General features: G+C 37.4%; 2 protein-coding genes across 12 annotated transcripts in view; one reads left to right on the forward strand and one right to left on the reverse strand.

The window, feature by feature from the left end:
- Positions 1 to 10,347, forward strand: part of LOC129354663 (epidermal growth factor receptor substrate 15-like 1) — a 126,524-nt gene extending 116,177 nt beyond the window's left edge. For all 8 annotated transcript variants that reach the window (XM_055024137.1, XM_055024134.1, XM_055024135.1 and 5 more), the window contains one exon: positions 3,502 to 10,347. In XM_055024137.1, coding sequence (XP_054880112.1) covers positions 3,502 to 3,571 — 70 coding nt within the window. In that variant the 3' untranslated portion in view covers positions 3,572 to 10,347. The remainder of the gene's footprint in view (positions 1 to 3,501) is intronic.
- An 11,268-nt stretch (positions 10,348 to 21,615) lies between these two features.
- Positions 21,616 to 23,947, reverse strand: part of szt2 (SZT2 subunit of KICSTOR complex) — a 122,596-nt gene continuing 120,264 nt past the window's right edge. For all 4 annotated transcript variants that reach the window (XM_055024132.1, XM_055024130.1, XM_055024131.1 and 1 more), the window contains 2 exons: positions 22,505 to 22,573; positions 21,616 to 22,406 (listed from right to left, as the gene is read on the reverse strand). In XM_055024132.1, coding sequence (XP_054880107.1) covers positions 22,263 to 22,406; positions 22,505 to 22,573 — 213 coding nt within the window. In that variant the 3' untranslated portion in view covers positions 21,616 to 22,262. The remainder of the gene's footprint in view (positions 22,407 to 22,504; positions 22,574 to 23,947) is intronic.

Below are 23,947 nucleotides of genomic sequence, written 5' to 3' on the forward strand. Positions count from 1 at the left end.
AGCTGCTCTAATTTATGGAAGTTAGGAAATGTGATATTTAAAGCTGTTTTTCTGTTGGAATATAAAGTATGGTCTCTTACATTCTGGTCTTCTGATATAGTACTTGGTATCAACCATTTCTTTTTCACAGAAAAATCATTTGAATTCATTTTTATTTATTTACATAGTTACATCATACCTCTAAAGTATACCTTATTGTGCTAATTTTCATAAGCATATTGCCTGTGAACTTGTAATATATTGACAGTTTGTACATTCTGATAGTATACTGGCATTGTACTCTTGAAAAATGTGAATATATTGAATACACAAAGTAATTTTTTTCAATCAGAAACTGCTGTAATTGATCCTTCTGGTAGCCTGATATGTTTCCAGTACTACAGTGTGTATGAAGCATTAATGTACAACGTGGCAAAGCAGAATAATAAAAGATATTGATAAGTAGCCAAAATATGTATTTCATTACCAAAAAAAGTAAACTAGATGTTTACCTGGAGCATACTGTGATCACTCTGCTAATATATAAAGATATATATTTAGAAAACATTGTAAATATATTTTAAATGTAATTTATTCACAAAAATGGCACACTTCATATACACTAATCAAGTATGTTTGTTATATAAAAAGCCATATTCTTTAAGTATATGCAAAGTATAACTTTAGTTGTTCCAAAAAAGCATGCGATAGTACACTTCAAATTGTGATTTTCTACAATTTAATTACAGTTAAAATACATTAAGCATAAAATCAGTTGTTCCAAAATAACACGCTTCAAGTTAAATAGTCCTTAACAAACCTGAAGTATACTGATAATCTGTCTGGCTTTAAGTATGCTAGGATTTTATATACTCACTCTATTTAAGGATTTCTTTGCGCTGATTTTTGTTTATTTTTTAGATAAAACCATTTTAGTTCAACAGAATTCCTGTAATTTAATAGAAATGCTGTCGAATTACACAAATCCTATGTTAAAGAACACTTAAGAGTTAGTAACAGAAGGAGTATCTCAGCCAATGCCTCCCCCAGGAACAGAATGCTGAGCAGATGCAGCAACAATGAAAAGGAAATATGCAGAAAGAAAATATGAAGCTAAAAGGTGAAATAACTTCTAAGTTTATGGCAAAAATGTAACTGAAAGTGTCTTTTTCCTTGGTAGCACTTTTGCCTTTCAGCAAGAAGGTCCTGGGTTCGATTCCCGGCCCGGGGTCTTTCTGCACGGAGTTTGCATGTTCTCCCTGTGGGTGTGTGGGTTTTCTCCAGGTTCTCTCCAGGTTCTCTCCGGTTCTCCGGCTTCCTCCCACAGTCCAAAAACATGACTGTCAGGTTAATTGGTCTTTCCAAAATTCTCCGTAGGTGTGAGTGTGTGTGTGTGTGCATGGTTGTTTGTCCTTTTTGTTTCTATGTGCCCCTCCTGTCGCCTGGAACACAGCTGGAGATAGGCACCAGCAACTCCCGACCCCAATAGGGATAAGGGTGACCAGATAATGGATGGATGGTCTCAGAATAACCTTACCCACTCTAGCTTAATCAAAAAAAGAAACTTGACTTCAGTACCTCAAAAAAGGTTAAGAACCACTGCTTTAGAGGTAAAACCCGGCCAACTCTGTAAAACCTGTATCCTTGGCAGCCTTACTACATTCACCATTACAGTCCCCAACTAAACTTTACACTACTGATATAATAGTTGATGCATCCTTAAGGCTGTGGATGCAATTTAGACAGCATTTTGTCTTGCAATCTCTTTCTGTCTATGCTTCTATAGCTTCAAATCATCCCTTACCGTCATCTCTCACGGATGGCATCTTCCCGCCATGGCAGAGAATAGAAATTTCAACTTTTCATGATATGTATATTGATAATACTTTTGCCTCATTCCAACAAATCTCTGAGAAGTTTGATATCCCGCAGCATCAATTTTTTTTAGATACTTGCAAGTGTGCAGCTTTGTCCACTCTACATATTCAAATTTTCCCAACCTTTCCAGGGATTCACCTTTAGATATTTTTCTAAAACCTACTGTCAAATTGAAAGGGGCCATATCTTTTATTTACAATCAAATCACACTTTGACCTTGGACAGGCCATTTCAGAGGATCTTTGGACACAAATCCTGTCATTAGTGCATAAGTCCTCTATTTGTGGCAGACATGACCTAATTCAATGCAAACTTGTGTATCGCACCTATTATACTAATGCACGACTGGCCAAGTTTTACACTAATTATGTTTATATGTTAAAGATACACTGTTAACTATATAACTATTGCACTGCCTTCACATTGTAGCTCATGTTACAGCATAAGTAACATTTGGGTAAAAAAAAGACTTACTCATGTTCATGACAAGTGTTATGTCATGTTTATGACTGTGTCATGACAGTCTTTTTCACAACCTGACAAAGTATTACAGTTTAATTTTCAAAAATCTTCTCCAAAGACAAGAATTTCTGTCTTGTCAGAATTTAAAAACAGAAAATTTGGGAAAATCAAGGTTTTAAAGTCTGCAATATGTCTATAAAATACCTAATTGATTGGATTCATTAAGAGTTTTGGACAAATAAAGTTGAGTATCATAAGCATAACAATAAAATTGTATCCCATGCTGTTTGACGATTTTACCAATTGGAAGCATGTTAACTGAAAACTTTGACCAAGCATTGAACCTTGTGTTATTCTACAAGAAGCCCTTTAATTAAATCTGTCAATTAAAGGGAAACCAACCATGTTGTGTTCTCTGGATCACTGCAAGCCTTTCAAAGAGAACAATACAATCAACTATATCAAGAAGCATCACTGAGAAGAAAAGAACAGATATGAATATCATCAGTGCTATCAGGCAGCAATGTAATGTCTGCCTTTTTATAAATTAATGTTCTTGTTTCAGAATGGGGTGGTTGAAAAAAAATTGCACTAAATCTCACAAACTGAGCACATTATTAAATTATCATTGAGCAAAGTCTCTGGTAAATTATTGTTCAATTTAGTTGGAATCATATTTGTCTTTTTTAGGTTTGCTTTCTTTAGGTTACTTTTTAATGGGTTTGTTTGTGGAAAGTGTACCACTGTAATGGGTTTGGTATAGTACAGTTCAGAAGTTGCAGAGAGGCGTGCTACAAAAATAACATCACTTAAAGGATTTTAGGCATATATACAAAGTGGAAGAGCTTATAAGATGTATACTTTTTTTAAAATCATTTTCAATAAACATACTTGTAGTTCATACAGGCAGTCATGCTATCATGCTTCTGCTTCATAGTTTTACATTTGGAGTTTTTAGAGATGTAACTATTACTATGTAATATATTATGCTATTTAATGTATTAATAATTATTATTATTAACTAGTTATTTTATAAAGCATCTGATTTACCAAATGTTAAACTTCTAATAATACAAGCATTATTACAAGTTTGATACTTAGGAATTTAAAAAGCACTTTTTCTAGCTAAAATAACTGGAACTTGACCATGTCTTAAAAGGATTTATCTCTCTCTTTCCCCAGTTTGGGAATGAAGCTCAGCAACTTGAATGGGCCAAGCGAGAGAGTGAGCGGGCAGAGCGAGATCGACTGAAGAGGCTCAGGCAACAGGAACAGGAAGACCTGGAGCTGGCCATTGCCCTTAGCAAGGCAGAGATGTCTAATGCATGACATCTAAATCTAACATGCATCTAACTCGGATGACATTATAATATGAACACATCTAAACACACACACAACCTTGCACCACCATACTTAACAAATAGCTGCAAAACTTGTTTGGTTGCATGACAAAAATTGATTTAATATGTGACAGGAGGAAGAGGAACTTTTGAAGGATGTATACAATGTGTATTAATTACCACTTTAGTTCTGGATATCAAGACTGATGCAGACAAAACAATTTACTAGGATTTGAGTCTATAGCAGCTCTTTTTCTGGTACTTTCACAATGTGAAAAACAGCATGTCGGTTAACCTGGCATTGAGCGACAAAGAAGCTAATACAGATGTAGATTTGTGTCATGGTGACAAACTGAAAGGGAGAATGTTTTCTCCTCTAACATTTCATAGGATTTGGCATTTTTGTGCATGATGCCACAAAAAAGTGATTTAACAAGGAAATGATCAGGTGTAAGAAAATTAGATGATTACTAATAATCAGTAAGACATAACCAAGAGGTGAGATATCAAGATTTTAAGACTCTAAAATCTTTATCAGATATAGAGAAATTAGGTAGATATTCATTTGTTCACTCTATTTTTGGAATGATTTCAAAATAGCTTGATATTCCTCTGTGTGCCACGCAAAATTAGCATAGAATCTCAAGCAAGACAGAATTGTTCAGAAATTCCAGAGACAAAATTGCTTTTGTCTCTCTAGAGCCAAAAGCAGTTGAAATCAGGTATTTCCATACAGCTGTGGAGGAATCCAAATCCAAATCCCTGTTGTCCCTCCCACAGGTTATAAGGCAAACTCATACCTTCTGAGCCACCATTCCCCAATCCCAAACATTTCCTGATCTAGGTCTAATGTATTTGTATTTGTATTGTATAAGATTTTATTCATCATTTCTTTTAAATTCAAAATTCAACAAATATTGTAATATTTGGTAGAATTGGTGTGTAAACTATATACAAGGTCAAAGTTAGTAGAATTTGTTCTGTTAGTATGATAAGAATGAGGCAGGAGGTGAGGTTAACATGTACTTTACTTCACATCACAACTTCCACATATACATTGGTTAATATGTTACATGTCAAGATAACTGTACACATCTGTTTTCTCTTCCCCTTTTGAGGAAGACAAAAAGTAAATAATCCATCATCAGTTGAGATTACAACTTTACATTTTTGGGCTGATGTTTCAGAAGTCACTTTCATAATTCTGCATAATATTCTTCCCTCATGTTAGTTTTTGGGATGTGCCCAAGTTCAGCCCATCTTTCACATCTTTGTGACTAGAAGATGCTAACCCAAACAGTCACAGTATTTTTTGACTGGCTTTTAGTTGAGTATTGAGAAATATAAAGATAACATAGAGCTGGCACTACTTTGGGATGCTGTTCTCAGGCTTACAAGATAATGCAACAATGGCAAAACACTTTGACACGGTTGGATCAGAGAACAGAACATGTATCGGATCCAATATCAGAGACATGATATCGGATCCAATATCAGAGACATGATATCGGATCCAATATCAGAGACATGATATCGGATCCAATATCAGAGACATGATATTGGATCAGATATGTCAAATAAGACATTTGTTCCAGAGCTCAAAAAAGCAAAAACAAACAAAAAAAAAACATTCTCACTTTTCCTCATCTCCTCATCAGGTGGACTTTAAGCCCATGAATGACGGTGGTACAGAACTTGTTTTGTTGTAAATATACCAGCATCTTCACAAGGGTTTTGCTTTTCTTCTGTGGTTGCAACACGTTCATCTTTGGGACACAGAACCTAGTATGATGGTCGGGATATTTTCGTGCTGTATGTTTGCATTCATGCATTTCGTGCATTCATGTTTGCTGACAGAAAATTTTCACTTTCAGGCACATAGAAATAAGTGATGGATAAACCAGACATAGTGAGGTCCAAAATTTTCATATTGTAGTATATGTTGAAGAATTTTTTAGTTTTTATCATAATGCTACATTAGTATAACATGAGTTTGAAGTGATACCAATATCCAGAAGGTGATATGCAGAATAACAGCATAGTGTGAACAGTTTTTTTAGTCTGAACTCCTGACTCTGAAAAAGTAGTAAGAAAAACTTTTTTTGAGAAATTCTTTCTTTACTCTGGTGTTTAGCAAATAAAAATAATTTTGGTTAAAAAAAAAAGCTGTTTAGTCTGATTTAACAGAAATTAAAAGGGGGAAATTGTGTTGCATCTTCTTGAATGTAAAATCTGATTTCAACTGTATATGGATTCCAGCTTGGCTGCCCCTGAGAACCCTCCCAGAACAAGTTGGAACATCAAACCTGCAAACATTTGTCAGCTGGATCATGCCCTTCATCCACAGAGTGTATGAACCCCAATCACCACCCTGAGGATTGCTCTCATCCTTGCAAAGGACTCACAGGACATCTGGGTTTCTCTACTGAACATTATGTGTGTGACCACACAAAAAAACGTTCCACAAGGGACTTTCCTCAAGCCTGAAAATTTCCCTTTCACACTCCTAAGAATTGCATTCCAGAGTAGTTGGTATGATCTTTGGCACTATTTGTTCTTTTTTTTTTTTCTCTGAGTAAGCAAAGTGTGCATACCCTTTCATCAGAGTTGAAAGGGTAGCGAATCTGATGAATCTCAAGCAAGACAGAATTGTTCAGAAATTCCAAAGTACCAGAGCTCTGATATTTGTACCAGGAACTTATATTAGTTTGTTTACATGCTGTATAACTTAATGCATTGAAATTACTACAACAAATACTCCAGGGACTGAACATTCCATCTCAGGTGTTTTCAGATTGTTAGATATCAGATAGTCACAAAAGCACTATTTTGGTGTTTTGGTGTAATATCAGAAAAACATGCAACAATATGGTGAATGTTGCAATAATGATGTGATTTGCAATGAAAATACAAATAAGTAAACAGTATTACCATTTTTGGTTCATAGCAGTACTGTAAAATAGTGTGGTCAAAGGTATTCAAGGGAAACAAACAAACAGCATCAACCACAGTTCATAGAAGGAAACTCAAAAAGTTACTTCAAAGAAAAATCAAAGCAATCCTTCAAAGGAAACCCTCTAATTCAGGGGCGTCAACATCCAGTCCTGGAGGGTCGGTGTCCTGCAACTTTTAGATGTGCCTCTGCTGCACCACCTGAATAGAATAATTAGGTGATTAGAAAGACTCTGGAGAACAAGGAGGAGGTAATGAAGCCATTTCATTCCTGTGTTTTGTACCTGTGGCACATCTAAAAACTGCAGGACAGCGGCCCTCGAGGACTGGAGTTTTACACCCCTACTCTAATTGGTAGAACCCAGCAACGTAATTAATGACATCATCCAGACATTTAAGCAGGAAACACTGGGCCGACCCCTCCCATACTCCTGCCCTGCTGCAGAACTACAAGGGACAAACAATGGTGAATAAAAAAGATACCAAATACTATGAATATACTTTGAAACAAAAATAAACAAATTAATCAATAACCCAGAAGTAATAATTTTAACCTAAACATACAGTATAAATAGATGGAAATTACAACATAATGCTAACACAAACAAACCTGGGATAGTAAGTGAAGCAAAGTTGCAAAGTAATGGGGAAGGGAAATCTGCCACAACATTCTTCTTTCCAGCTTTATACTGAATCTTGAAACGATAAGGTTGCAATGATGGGTAACATCTGGTGATTCTTGCATTGGTCTCTCTCATTCTATTCATCCAGTGTAAAGCTCGGTGGTCTGTCTCAAGCACAAATTCACCACCCAGCAGATAATACTTTAAAGTGTCAAGAACCAATTTTATTGCCAAAAGCTTCTTTTTCTATTGTAGAGTACCTCATTTCTCTGGGAAAGAGCTTTCGACTTATGTATTGCACTGGTCTTTGGTCTCCCCCATCACCTTGCAGCAACACAGCTCCTAGCACCACTCCTGAAGCATCGGTCCGCACAATAAGTAGGCGTGCAAAATCTGGACACTGCAACACAAGTTCATTACATAAACAGTTCTTCAGATCTGCAAATGGAGCCTCACATTCTGGAGTCCATACAATCTTGTTGGGACAAGATGTATGTGTCAAGTCACTAAGAATGGCTGGTCTCTGAAAAGTTGGGGATGAACCGATGGTATCAGCCAACCAAACCTAGAAAAGATCTTAACTTTTTCTTAGTTGTAGGAGGAGGACAAGCAGCAAGACTATCAACATTACTCACCTGAGGGCGGATAACCCCACCCCCGATGTCGTAACTCAAGTATTCAACCTCAGTCTTGGCAATGTGACACTTTCCAGGGTTGATGACAAAACCCGCTGTTTTGATTCTTTGTAGGACTTCTGTCAGATGCTTCACATGGTCTTTCCATGTCTGACTGAACACCACAATGTCATCGATGTAAGCTGCTGCATAGCCATCAGCTCCTTTTAAAACTAAGTCCATCATCCTTTGAAATGTAGCAGGAGCTCCATTAAGTCCAAAAGGCATAGTTCTGAAACAATAAAGTCCACTAGGAACCCTGAAAGTAGTTAAATCCCTTGAGAACTCAGTTAGTGGAACTTGCCAATAACATTTACAGAGGTCAAGTGTTGTAAGGTACTTGGCATTCCCCAAATGCTCAATAAGTTCATCAACTCTTGGCATTGGATAAGCATCAAATACAGAAACAGCATTAAGTTCTGAGAAATCAACACAAAATCTCTGTCTTGAGTCATTTTTCTTGGGAACAAGCGCCACAGGGCTGCACCACTCACCTCTGGAAGGCTCTATGATCTCCATAGCCAGCATTTCTTCCACCTGCTGTTTCAGTGCAGGCACCAGTTTTGCTGGAACTCTGGAGGTCGTATCCCTGATAGGTGGATGATCATGACTGCAAAGTCGTATGTCATGCTTAATGAGATGGATGTAGCCTGGTTTTGTGCTGAAAAGCTCCTTTGGCAACATAGCCAGCAGTTCCTCTTGCTGCTCTGGAGGTAGATGGCTTACATCTGGCAAAAGCTGCTCCCCAAAGTAAGATGGTGGAAATTTCTCTTGAAGCTCCTCTTCATCGATTACAGCTTGAGCCCACAAGTGCATTGATGGAACTGGATGGTCAATCCACTCCTTCAACATGTTGATTTGAAAAACTTGCTGTTTTTACGGCGATCTGGCAAGTTGAGCTCATAAGTAACAGGACCTACTTTTCTGTTTACGACAAAAGGCCCCTGCCACTTGGCTAAGAGGCAGCTTTCAGTAGTTGGCAAAAGTAGTAACACTTTTTGTCCTTCCTTAAAGATCCTCCTAAGAGTTGTTTTATCATAGTTCTGCTTTTGACTGTGAGCCAGTTCCTGGAACTGTTCAAGCTTGTCTTTCATTTTCAACACAAATGAGAGTGATGTACAGTTTTTCAGGCCCAGCCCCCTCCCAAGCCTCTTTGAGGACATCTAGTGGACCCCTGACAGTATGACCGTATAAGAATTGAAAGGGAGAAAACCCAGTAGTTGCTTGAGGTACCTCTCTATAAGCAAAAAGCAGAAATGGTAACCACTGATCCCAGGCTTTCCCCGAGTCTTTTCACAAATTTATTCAACATGGACTTCAGAGTTTATTAAAACTTTCATTGAGTCCATTAGTTTGAGGATGGTAGGAACTTGTTTTAATTCCATTAATTCCCAAAAGTTTATAAACTTCCTTCAATAGGTTGGAAGTGAAGTTTGAACTTTGATTTGTAAGAATTTCTCTGGGAATACCCACCTTAGAAAACATCTGTATTAGACAGATGTCTTAGCTATTTGGCGGGCTTTAATTATTCTTAATGGGAAAGCTTCCGGGTACCTAGTCGCATAATCACACACAACTAGAATGTATCTATGGCCTGAGCTACTTCTCTCCAATGGCCCAACAATGTCCATAGCAATACGAGAGAAGGGGGTGTCTATTACCAGCATAGGAATAAGTGATGCTCTGTCACTTTTCTTACTTGGAGCTATCAACTGACACTGTGGACATGATTCGAAGTATTTAACAGTATCTGAAAACTATTGAGGCCAGAAAAAAAAACGATCCGACATTCTGGAGAATGTCAAATCGTTTGACATAGGGTGGGTCATTTAGAAGGAACAGCAACCTCAGAAGAAGGTTTTATTATTTACTTTACACAACAATATATCTGTGTATTATTTAGCCATATATTTTTATCCCATGATGATGCATGATTTGAATTTTTTGCTTTTATTAGTTATTAATTGAAATTCAATAAAACCAGGCTTACAGTGGGTATGGAAAGTATTCAGAACCCTTTAATTTTTTCACTCTTTCATTGTAGTCATTTTTCATATTATTTCTTAGAAAAGTGCAAGTAATTCATGAGATTTTTTTTTCTATTTTGACAGAACCCCCCAGCCACAAATGTAGATTTATTTTTTGTATTAGAAAAGAATACACAGTCATATCACACAGTCATTTGCTGAGCAAAGGTCAGTAAATACTGACCCTTTGAGCTGGTGCAGCCATGAGTTCTTGGGAATGATGCCACAAACTTTTCACACCTGGATTTGGGGATCCTCTGCCATTCTTCCTTGCAGTTCCTCTCCAGCTCCCTCTGGTTGGATGGTGAACGTTGGTGGGGTCATTTTAGGTCTCTCCAGAGATGAGTAATTGGATTTAGGTCAGGGCTCTAGCTGGGCAAGTCAAAATGGTCTCAGAGTTGTAAGGAACCAATCCTTTGTAAGGAACCAATCCTTTGTTATTTTTAGCTGTAGCTTTGGGTCACTGTCATGTTGGAAGGGGAACTTTTGGCCAAGTCCTCTAGATGGTTGAGAACCTCAGCCATCTGGAAGAGCTTTTCTTTCAGGATATCTCTGTACTTGGTCATATTCATCTTCCTGTCTCTGCAGCTGAAAAGCATCCCGTAGCATGATGCTGCCAACACCAAGTTTCACTATTGGGATTGTATTGGACAGGTGATGAGCTGCATGCCCGCTTTAACACGTGCTGCTGCGTGCTCGTTTCACCGAGTCAATCAGCCTTGAGGCTCTGAGTTGAAATTGATAAAGTGTCAAAATGATCTGATTGCTCTCTGCGGTTCTCAACTACTTTGAATTTGTGTTGTTTCATCATTAGGGACCAGTAGCCTGATGTTCCTGTTGTTCTCTTGGTTTGTTGTACTTCATGTCAGATGGATTTCAGAATGACATAGTATTGTAGAATTGTGAGGCGAATAAACTCTCAAATATATAGATAATTATAACAAACCACAGAGACGAGTTCTTACTGCCAGCCACGACGGGTCGGGAGATTTATTTACATCTTCTACCACGGATGCATCATTACAAACATTATTTCTCAAATCTCAAAGTCTCAAAATCAAAGTCCCCAAAATCTCTCCGTTCTTTGTCTACAGACATTCTTATAGCTTCCAATGACGTCGGTTTTGCGTCAAGATTCTGGCTGCCCATTGACTGAGTGTGTGTTGGAGTTTCCACGAATTTCTGACTGACTTCTTCTCTGAACATCTGCTCCATCTCAGAACTGCAAAACAAGTCAATTAATAATAATAGTTGTTCTTATCTATCTAAACAGCGTACTTTCCAACCCGAGTTTTGGTCCAACATTTTGTACTTTCCAGATAAAATCGGGTCAGATCGACCTTTCTGGCGCCAGAAATCTTTTCCCTTAAAAACAATGCTTTAACGTATTTCTGCTCCGACAATAGTCGCTCTCTGTGGTGGTGAAACTTGTAAGCTCCGCTGTTGTGGGCAGGTATGTTGTAAAGTTAAATTATCATGAGCTTTATGATTTGGGTATAAAGGGCCCGGTCATGAGCCTTGCCCCCTGGCCCGATGCTGCCTTGTTCCGCTAGTGCTCTACTGCATCTCTGGAGCTCAGCCACAGTGATCTTTGCCTCTCTCACTAAGACTCATTTGTTGGACGGCCAGATTTAGGAAGAGTTCTGCTCATCCCAAGTTTCTTCCATTTAAGGATAATGAAGGCAACTGTGCTCTTAAGAATCTTAGGAACAAGGCATAGAATTGCGGCTTGCACAGAGCTCACTGGACAGTTCTTCCACCTCAGGATTCTCATTTGCTTTTGTAACCTTCTTAATTATAATGGCTTATTATCAGCTCTGCGTTGTGTGAATACGGGACCAGGAGACAGGATGAGACAAAATGGGATTTATCTGTATGAAACAGAATATAAAATAATCAGGGACCAGGTTCATCACAGGCAGTACAGCACCTCGCGCCCATCTCTCATGAACTGGCAACGAGATGTCTGTGTTCACTATATTTAACGTTGCCAACCACCAGGAGGGGGTGCTGTTTCACCCATTACACCTGAAGTAATGACTAGTAAAATTCTATACAACATTAACTATGTTACACTGACCTATGAGGTCTTACCTGTGTCTTTCCTAATCAAGTCCAATCTGTTTAATTAAAAACAGTTGGACTCCTAAGAAGGAGCAGAATCTCGAGGAGGATCAGGATCGAAGAGTGTGTGAATACTTATGGCCACGAGATATATCAGATTTTCTTTTTTGATAAATTTGAAAATTTTTGTACATTTCTTGGGTTTATCTGTCAAAATGGGATTAGTGTCAATTTATAAGAAATATCTTTATGATTTTAGCAAATCACTACAAAGAAACAGAACATTTTAAAGGGCTCTGAATACTTTCCATAGCCATAGCACTTTTCAACCCTCAAAGAAGTTTTACAATGAAATCAGTCAATCCCATTCACACAAACATTCTCACGCTGATGACAGAAAGCTACACAGTCTTGACAGAAGTCAGGGTGCCATATTGTGCTATCGGCCCTTCTGATCAGCACTAGCAGGCAAGGCTTTCAGTAGAACCAACTGGACATGTTTTCTGAAACTGTGCACGGTACGTTTTCTATTATCAACATATGAACCTTATGATAGAAATGTGGTCACTAATTAGTGACCAGAGTTAGTGGGGTCCACAATTCTCATCTTCATCTTCCTTCATACATCATAATGTGTCTTATGAATCAGAAAACACATTGCCAAGCAATTTTACCATCAACACTTGTTAAAGAGTGTTGAGCTCAATCAGCTCAATATTGGCTGATTGAGCAATTGCTCCATAAGACTGACTGCTGTAAATGTGTGAAGTGTTGAGAGATTTAAGAGATATGACATTGGGAGTGAAACTAAACTTAAAACCTTCGCATATTTTGTCAGAAGCCATTTAAAACATGTCTTAATATTTGTGAAAAAAGGATCACATTGTATCACATTGTAACCTTCATTAACCATCATTGAGTCTTCACTGAGACGTTCTGCTACGTAAAAACATAAATTGGCTTTTGCAGATTTTTAAGTCTAGAAAATTGAAGTAAATGAACTAATAGAATGACATTGGGTGGTTTTCCACATTTTTGTCCTCGAAGTCATCACAAAGTTTGTGTTGTAACCAGATTCTGATATGGAAAAAAAAAAGTTAGCTATACATTTACATATTGGTAAATTTCAGTTTTTGTTGGATTTTGTTTTAAAATATGCTACTTGCCAGCTGAGCTCACATATTGACCAGCAGTGAACTAAACTGTATTTTGTACTTTAATGCTGAGTGTTTGCTTTTATTTGTCCTTGCTGACTGTGCTGTCTGAGTCCGATGTTTACAGGACGAATGTCATTTTATCCAATACTAAGTGGTGTGTTTGAACTTTCAGAAGGATCGCATCACATTGTAACCTTCATTAACCATCATTGAGTCTTCACTGAGACGTTCTGCTACGTAAAAACATAAATTGGCTTTTGCAGATTGTGTATCATTGAGCTCAAGTTTTTCTCATGGTCATGATCTGGTATGACAAAAAGATAAAATAAAAGGAAAAATGTATTTATTCATACCATTTATTGAAACTGTGAATTGCACCTCCAAATTGTTGGAGTTTCAAAATAAAAACTGAAATTATTGTTACATGTTTTATTGTTGGTCATAGCTACTAATTATACTAATTACTAATAAACAGAAACATAAAGAGACTTTTTAGTAACTATGACTCATTTAAGCAGATAACATCTTTTGCTGTATGGCATATATAGAAATTGTTGAAGAAATGAAATGTTACTGAACATTTTAAAGGTCCATAAGATGCTTTGCTAAGTTTGCAGTGCTACCTGTTTATTTTTTAGTTACTTTAGCACAGCTTCCATCATGAACTTTTCTGCAGTTTTTTCTGTTTATGCAAAATGCCACCAAACAACATGCTTTTTACCTTCGTGCCAGGGAATGCCATAAGGGTTCTTGGACATACTTGCCGTATTACTGGGAGTTTTACATTTTTGACTCCAGCTCACTGTTACAAATGGGAGCCATTATTCTTAAAGTGACAGCTACGAGGGGGTGGGCTGTGTCTGTCTGCAGCGTTATTGTGTGAAAGTGTGTTTCCTTGGGTAGCTTCCTAAGACAAAAACAGCTTAATTTATAGTATGATGTGAATAAGTATTTTATCATTTTTAAATATATAAAATGATTTAATAATCATTGAATATTGATGATTTTGACAACCCTGTGTTTATCTATACACATACCTTTGACTTCTATTGTTCTTCGACCCATTTTCTAAAAATTATTTGTGACCTTAGACCTGTTTTCTTGTAAAAATCCATTATTATCTTTTTGTTTTTCTTACGTCATGTATTAGTTTGTTGAAATTAATTTGGCTGTTTGGTAAAATACATCAATGTATGTGTTTTCTGAGAATATGTTTTCTTGATAGAAAAACAAAACTGTAAACAGCTCTTCCTTGTAACTCCTACATATAAAAACAGAAAAATACACTCAGATTGATCATTTGACTTGATATATTGTCTCCACTGCAACACCACTGGATACAAACTAATTTGTATCCTCTGAAGTAGACTTGATCATTTTTGATCTCTTCTTTCAAAAATGTACTTTACAATGGGGATAAAAAGTTGAGCTGTCTTTTTCAAGATGCATTCTGTGCTTGTATCGAGGTTTAGTGGTCCCCTGTCTGGCATTGCTGTGTTGTAAATAATTAACAGCATCTCTTTTTCTGAAGTTCTGAATCCATAACTTTGAAGATTGGCTGAAGGTAAATGGTTAGGAAAGTCAAAGTCAGGTTTACTTTGAAGACTTATAATTATTTTTCCTCTGTACAAAATATAATAAATATTTAAGTTAAAGGAAATTAGAATTTAGTTTAATTTGTGCTGTATTTTGAATTTGAATTTTAACAGGTGCAAAGTATTGAAGATTTTTTTAATTCTAAAATGTAAAAATTTCATCCGAAATTATCTATTGTTTCATACAAATAAATACAAAACAATTACAAATTTAAGAGAAATTTGTTTCACTATCTCTCTTCCACAAACAATTTAACCTAAATATTCTCTAAGAAGATGCAGACAACACATCAACAGCAATGGCCTCCCTGCAGAAGCGAGAAACATTTCAAATAATGGATCAGATCTGTAGCAGGCAGACGATAGAATGATCGTAACTAATTTGAACAACCAAATCCATCTCAGATTCTTCAAATGATATGTTGAAATATGTAATTGCTGCGGCAGCTTTTGGAACGTTTTCAAGACTTAAGCCCAGTTCACACTACACAATAAACTTTGCTTGATTTTAACTCATTGACTCTTCGGGAAGGGAGACCTGGCGGTCTGATCCTAGGTCGCAGAAAGCTGGCTCTTGGGATATGGAATGTTACCTCTCTGGTGGGGAAAGAGCCAGAGGTGGTGTGTGAGGTTGAGAGGTTCCGACTAGAAATAGTTGGCCTCACCTCTTCACATGGCTCTGGACATACTTCCACTCTGTAGTTCCCCTCGGAGAGAGGTGCCGGGCAGAGTGGGCATATTGGTTGCTCCCCATCTCTGCACCTGTACGTTGGGGTTCACCCCGGTGAATGAGAAGGTAGCCTCCCTCTGCCTACGGGTGAGGGGGACGGGTTCTGACTGTTGTCTGTGCTTACGGGCCGAACGACAGTTCAGATTACCTACCCTTCTTGGAGTCCTTGGAAGGGGTACTGGAGAGTGGCCCTCCTGGAGATTCCCTTGTTTTGCTGGGGGACTTCAACGCTCATGTGAGCGATGACAGTGAGACCTGGAGGGGCGTGGTAGGGAGGAACGCTCCCTCCGATCTGATATCAAGTGGTGTTCTGTTGCTGGACTTCTGTGCTTGTCACAGATTGTCCAGAACAAATACACCCTAGGCTGCAGTTTGAAGATTAACTTTGTCATCTAAATGTTTTAGTAGCAAGATCATTGGATCTGATCTTGCTACTAAAAACATCAGCACCTCTAACAGCTTCTATGTTAAATTGAGTGAAATCTGGGTATTGCTTTTTAGCAATAGGTTATACTTGTAGTTTATGAAATTGTATTTGTGAACAAACAGCTCAGACTCAAAGACTAAACTCACAGCATCAGATTGTTGCTATGGTAACAAAGCATCTATCTATGAATATTGTTCTTTAAACTTTTACAAAGTAAACTTTCCAGCTCCTTAACATCTTACATCTAAATGTTAACCAATTTAAAATGTTTTAATTTATGTATGCTGCAACCATTAAACCAAATTTAGCAGCATTGATCAACTCAATAAACAAATGTTACATTTATGCATCTGTGGCCTTATGGAGCCGCTGACTTAATTTGGATTAAACAGAAGTGCAAATAATTGATATTCATTATAATTGTATTTTTTGATTTGCTGTTTTTAAGACTAGTTGTGGGTTTAGACAGCATTTCACTGCTGATGTTTTCATCAGCAGTTACGGGATGTTACGCAACTGCTGATTATCTGGGTATTTATATATATATATATATATATATATATATATATATATTGAATAAGGAATCTTGAATTATAAAGTCCTGTGAGGAAGATAATGGAGGAGGTGAAGAAAATATACTGAATGCAAGGAGCAGTCGATTCATTTGCTTGCCTGCTTTTAAATTTTGATTTAAACATAATGTGGAACCAGGTTTTGTAATAATAATAATAATTTCACTGAGAATGCATAGTGCATGAGATGCATGGTAGGCAGTGATCTAAAAACCAAATGTCTTGTTACTCAGGCCATGTTCAGATTGCACAGGTTCCAGCAGGAATGAACCTGACAGCGATGGAGAGTTGTGTTACAGATCCCTGTTAAACACACTGGAAAAGCTTGGTTATCAAGGATACATTGGCTGTGAATACAAGCCACTTGGTGAGTCTTTTTTAAGTATTGTTGATGTAATTCAAAGATGTCAACTGATAATTGTTTCTGTTACCTGCAGACTCCACAGAAAAGAGTGTGGGGTGGATCCAACAATTCTGGGCCCATATTCTTGAACTTTTCTGAAAGTCCAGTGGCCTTATATTCTTTTCTTAAACCTGGTTGTTTGTAACTTCAGAAAAAAAAGTTTTTTATATATTTGTTATAGTCTTGCGATGGATTTCCGAGGTGAACCCGTCTCTCACCCGTTGACTGCTGGAGATAGGCATCAGCGCATCTCGCCACCCCACTAGGGATAAGTGTATAATGGATGGGTATTTGTTATTACTCATTTGTATACATGAGCTTGATTGACAACAATACTAGTGGCTCTGATTGGTTGTTTTTGAGCACAAACTGTGCTTTTCTGCAAATAGAAATAGCAGTGCTATTGGTGGAGGTGCTCAATCTTTTCACAGACTGATCAGATTAGATGTCACAAACTTTCATGACACTGTAACAGTTTGAACAACAAAAAAAACTATTTTTTGCTAAAGTTACATAGCAAAACATTTTAAGTGTTCTTTATGAAAACCACTGAAGAACCTTCTTTCCAGAGCAGCAGAGGGCCAAACTGCAACATGAGAATGACTTTTGTATCACATTCTACAGATCTAGTCAATATAATCTTTCTATTTTTACCACACATAAATGTAATCCTTGGGTGTTATGTTGACAAATTTATCTCCTTGTAAGAATGTATTTGATCTTCCCTCCTTATTTTGCTAACATGTAAAAATATTTTTTTCTAAATAAAAGACTCATACTTATGTGAGTCTTCACTTATGTGTAAACAATCAATTTTAACAAATTCGGGGATGTTATTTTGTATCTTGGTAATTATTCTGCCTGAAATCCTGATCTGTTCGATGTAGACTGACAACCAGGTTTTAAAACAAATAAGTGGAAAAAATGGGTAGAGCACAGAAACATCAGAAACTCAATTGGTGAACCAAATGTTGACACTAATGTTGATGCTACTGATGTAGTAATGACGGCTTTAGAAACCATCATCCTTCGGGTTCATGAACCCTGAGGGACCTGAAGGAAATAATTATTCTGTCATTTATGCTGTTTTTTTTCCCCCCATTTTATGTCTGTCTTTCTAGTGATCATAATCAGTAAGATGTTTCCATGAATAAAATAACTGAAAAGCACATAAAGCATAAAAGTATTGCAACGTTGATAAATTGAATTTTCATCAAATTCATGAAAGTTCAGCTTCATAATCTTTGAAACAGCTTAGAAGTACTGAGAAGCAGGAGATTTTGGTGGTTTGAAAATATCCTGTGTTTTATGGACATACAAACACAGGATAGTGAAAGTCTCGACTTTCCCGTTTTTAATCTTCTGTTTAGTTTTTTTTTTTTTGTTACTCATTTGTAAAAAGTCAATTATTTTAATTACTTTCTTAGACAGGAACCCAATTCCTCAATTATTATTATTATTATTATTATTATCATCATCTTCACAGTTCTGATTACAGACACTCTCAGTGAGTGCCGGTTGGAGACATCCTCAAAGGAAGCGGATCCAAGTGGAAAACCATTTGGACCAACCCATCTATATAATCTGCATCAGAGAAATCCCTCAGGCTCCCCCTGTTTGCGTAAACAGCAAGTGGTGGAAGTGGGGAGTGAAGATTGAAATAATTATTAAAAGAGTTCCAGAGCGAGGAAGAAAAGGAAAGACTATCCTAGTTTAGATTTCATATACTGCTAATCATTGTATAAACTTCCATGTTGTAAGCTGGCAGAGCTTCGTCAGCTGGGTTAGACTCACATCCAGACGGGCTTGATTATTGATTGTCTCATAATTGTGCAAAATGCATGAATAAACCTGATTGAGTGGTTCTACCTGAACAGTGCTTGGAAAGAGTTGGTTTATATTTCAAACCATCAAAACTACAGCTCTCATTTCTATGCTGTTTCAATGCGGGTTTTTCTAGAGACGGAAACAGACCTGCTCTCATTGTTGATGCTTAGACATAAAGATCTAAGCAATCTTAATATTTTGAGCATGTGTTTTAGAAAGACGCAGGACAATTCACGAAGAACAGTTCTGGGTCTTGAAATTGAGAAGAGAAACTTATATCCAATCGCACAACTCAATCTAAATTCATAACAATTCATAACAATGGAAATAAAGGAAAAACGTAACATATTACCAGATGAAACAAAACGTTAAATGAAAGGCATATGTCGAACATGCAGAAAGGACAAGATCTGTTTTTTTGTGAAACATAAATATTTCTATAATTTGCAAAGCAGTATAGGAAATCTAAGCTAGGATACTAGACTAAAAATATCAATAATTACATTACTTAAAACAAAAGAAAACATTACATCATCTTCAACATTATTGGAGGACAAAAAATCCAAGTAATCAGAGTAAAAATAGACAATACAAATTGGAACAAGATGAATGATCTTGTGTGATCCCTGCTATGATCTTGTCTTTCCTTTTCTTCCTCTCTCTGGAACTCTTAATATTTATTTCAGGATGATTTGGTTATTTTAGATAAAGAATTTGTCAAGAAAACAATTATTAGTAGAATGCTGCTTGTTACAAGAGTGACAAGAAAGATTACATTAGTAAACAAATATCAATGTTATATTTTAACTGTTTGATTTATTTAAAGTGATTTTTGGGCTAAAAATCAAATATGACGTAGGTCTAATTAAATAAATAATAATTAATTAAATTGCTTTGCTTTTGGATTTGAAGGAAAACTATGGTGACAGCTCCATTATCTATAATGCTCTAACTTATGCTGACTTGATGCTGTTTGTTTATGGCTCTGCATCAAGTTACTGTTTTTATTATGTGACTTATTGCCATCTCCGTGAATCAATGACTTTTTAACTATTTTATGATGGAATTCATTGAACTGTTCCCTGCTAAGAGGAAGGAATTTTTTGATTGTTATTATTGACATGTTTAGCAAGCTCTCAGGGACAGGTCCTTCCCTCCACTTCTGTCTGTGATGATGCAAGGTTGTCTTACTGTCAAAACCTGACGAATATACTTTTTGAGTTTTTCAGATAGAGAAAGACGCATTGGCACGTCCTGCTGAGACGCCACTCCATGCCATCAAACCCGGTGATTGGATAGTGAAACATTGGACCTCCACACGCTGGCAGGGATCATTTCCAGGAGGAAGACGCACAACCTCTAATCAGTAAGGCTAACCAGAAAAAAAGGCTTCGGTTTGCTAGGGAGCACAAAGATTGGATTCTGGAGGAATGGAAGAGGGTCATGTGGTCTGATGAGTCCAGATTTACCCTGTTCCAGAGTGATGGGTGCATCAGGGTAAGAAGAGAGGCAGGTGAAGTGATGCACCCATCATGCCTAGTGCCTACTATACAAGCCTGTGGGGGCAGTGCTATGATCTGGGGTTGCTGCAGTTGGTCAGATCTAGGTTCAGCAACATTGTTTGCCCAAAGAATGAGGTCAGCTGACTTCCTGAAAATACTGAATGACCAGGTTATTCCATCAATGGATTTTTTCTTCACAAATGGAACGGGCATATTTCAAGATGACAATGTCAGGATTCATCGGGCTCAGATTGTGAAAGAGTGGTTCAGGGAGCATGAGACATCTTTTTCACACATGGATTGGCCACCAGAGTCCAGACCTTAACCCCATTGAGAATCTTTGGGATGTGCTGGAGAAGGCTTTGCGCAGTGGTCAGACTGTCCCATCATCAATACAAGATCTTGGTGAAAAATTAACGCAACACTGGATGGAAATAAATCTTGTGACACTGCAGAAGCTTATTGAAACAATGCCACAGCGAATGCAGGCTGTGATCAAAGCTAAAGGCGGTCCAACAAAATATTAGAGAGTGTGACCATTTTTGGGTGGCGACTTTTTTTTTGTCCAGGCAGTGTATGTGTGTGTGTGTATATATATATACTTGTCTTTGTATTAGTAGCAAGATTGCATGCCAAAGTGTTGCACAAAATATTTTGTGAAGTTGGGCTTTTGTTAATAAATTCTCTGACTTGATTAGATTCAAGCATGCCAGTGGTCATTCCTTGTGTAAAGAGTTTCTTCTGACAGAGTTGGTGCCCCAATTAAACTAACAAAATGTAATATTAATAATTTCATCAATAACAAATCATTAATGATTATTAATCATCATATGCCAAACATCGTAGCAAGTTCTGATTCCCCACAATTTTGATGCCACCTTTTGACTTTGCTACATTTTTGTAGCAACTTATGAAAATGTAAGTTTTTAGAATTCTGACTCAACATTTTTTTTATTGAACGGGCTGTCACCTGGGAGAACACAGTGGATTAAGCATATGGACGTAAATATCTGTTACGTCTATTGAGCCTCTGAGTTTGCCGCAGAGACTCAACAGCGCTTAAGACCACCTTATGCAGGTTTGGTGCATTTGTAGCAATGCCTACCACCAAGTTTCAAAAAGACTTGGCAGCTGGAGGCTTGGAGCTATCAGGCTGTCAGCATCTCATGAGAAAAGGAGTCGATAGCTGTGGATGAAGAGAAAAGCACTGCAAGAATTGATGACCCTTCACAGGCCAGTGAAGTGGCCAAAACACTCAGTGACTCTGACGTGTACTGGAGATGTTCCTACAAATCAACTTCTGTGAAGATGTCATCTTTCATCAACCCAAGTATCCATTGGTAGGTGCCTGCACATGAAAGACATTTGTTAATCTCATCTTGTGTATAAAAAAATGGAAAGCATTTTTAGAAGCTAAATCTTTTATTTTATTTTGAACAACTAAAGGGTGTTCTACAGTTCAGATATCATTCACTTCACTGTCTTGCTAAATTCACCTTTTTACAATTCTGTGTTGCACATATACACAATATACATGAATGAGTTAGTGCAGTGCTTAGATTACAGTGATGGTCTCATGACAAATGTGACAGCAGTACATTTTTACAGACTCAGGCAGAGCAGAGAATGTCATCTTGGGGTCTGTTTGCTTTCCCACTGGTCAGTGTGTTGGGCAGCCTTCTTACTTATGGCTAGCTTCATCTTAGTCTTGAAATTGTAAGATGAGTACCAGGTCATGCTCATTCCTTCTCACACATAACAGAAAAATCATTGATAACTCGACCTGTCACTGAAGCCAATGCTGTTATTTTCTTACCTCACTGATTAGAGCTTTGTAAACCTACTCATTACATCAGGTTTAATTATGCAAAACCAATTGATTATGCCCTTCAGGCATTTTGAAGAACAGATAAAGGCACTTCATGGCACTAATATGGCAGTAGTGCTTTAGATACACACATTTTTCTGATATTTCCTAACATTTCTTGGCTTAATAGAATATATGAATGATGTCATAAAGTACTTATGCACATGAGTTTTGGAATCAGTTTTATAATAGTCCTGTCCACAGGTTATAGCAGGCAGTGTTGATGACAGATTCCAGATGGTGGTACATAGACACCAGCTGAGGAGGTGGACTGCTGCTGGCCTGAAGCTGGGATGGCAGTGGTTCCCGAAATACAACCTTTAAGCTCTGTAGGATCAAGGCAATTGCAAACGAAACAGTCCACATAAATCAATTTTGAGCATGAAAATGATCAGCAAAACGGTCTAATTTCTTTAATAACTTACAGTTTTTCCTGCTTGGGTGTCCAGAAAAACCAAAACAAAACAATCTGTGAACTTCTGGTTCAGGATGGCCTTTAAAAAGATAACAGACATGGATCTAAATTAGCCAGACAATCTATACTCAAACGCTCCCACCTCATCCTTTTACACCATTTGCAAAACAGTGTAAAAGAATGTACCATGTAAACATAAATGACTGTTTACATGGCAGTTGTGACACTGGTTTGGGTACAATGCCTAAAATCATTCATAATACTTATCTTTAAAAAATAATTGTCATTATGAAACATGTAATAAAAATACATGGACTTTCCTTACAAACCTTCATTCACACAAAAACATCACACAACCATGACATTAGATGTAACAGTAGCTGGCATTTAATGCCCTGATGGCAGGTACGGCATAAACTGTTTTTCAGTCTGTTTGTCTTTGCTTTTGTATGTTCAGCTTTTCAGCAGTTGGAACAAATTGTAGCCATGGTGTCTTTTAAAAGAGTCTTTGGAAATATTCCTGCTTTAAGGCAGCGTAACCTGTGGAGTTCTTCAAGAAATGGGAGAGAACAGCTGATGATCTGAGTAGATTTTATGATTCTCTGGAGAGTCTTGCGCTGTGCAATAGCAAATTATACTTTCAATAGATCATCAATGGAAGGACACCAAAAGTCTTTGACAAATGTTATTTCTCCTGAGGACTCAGGAAATAATAATCTCTGCTGGGCCTTCTTTGTCACATTAGCTGTGTTTACTTCCCAGGCCAGGATATCCATGACCTCCAAGAAATGGAAAGCTGACACCTTCACCTTTTTTATTTCTAAAATCCACTTTGAGCTCCTTGGTCTTGGCTGTACCAAGACCGGTGTGGTGCGCTGTGCATGCGGTCAGTCACTCCACCCTGTTCCTGTAGGCAGACTCATCCAATCATCGGCCACAAATTTAACAAGGGTCGTACTTTAACTGATTGGCTTAGCTTATCCTTAATTATTTCTGTAGTTATGCTGCCACAGGCTACTGGAGAAAAAAATGGACCAATTTCCATCATTTTCTTCTTCTAGTACTCACCAATTTGCATTATTTGCAGTTATTTTTTAACTGTATTTTTTTGTTTTCTCTCCATTGCTTTTCTCATCATATAGCTGGTCTGGTGTTCCGTTTGGCTGTGATTCGTTCCTGGAGGAGGGCATCAGCTGAGATAATGCTGCCATCAAGTCATTTGATTCTTATGCATCCTGCTCTTGTCAAACTCCCAGTCAGTTGTGTCAGATGGCCACTAGGACAGAGCCAGGTTCTTCTGGAGGTTTCTTCCTGTTGGAAGAGGATTTTTTCCTCTCCACTGTCACTACATGCATTCTTGGTATGAGGCATTTTTGTAAAGTCAATGTCACAAGTGATTGTCACTATGTGCTCATCCAGGAGGAGTGAATACTGCAGATCAATGACTCAATGC

The sequence above is a fragment of the Poeciliopsis prolifica genome, unplaced genomic scaffold, assembly GCF_027474105.1.
Source record: "Poeciliopsis prolifica strain line A6 unplaced genomic scaffold, Auburn_PproV2 SCAFFOLD115, whole genome shotgun sequence".
Taxonomy (NCBI): domain Eukaryota; kingdom Metazoa; phylum Chordata; class Actinopteri; order Cyprinodontiformes; family Poeciliidae; genus Poeciliopsis; species Poeciliopsis prolifica.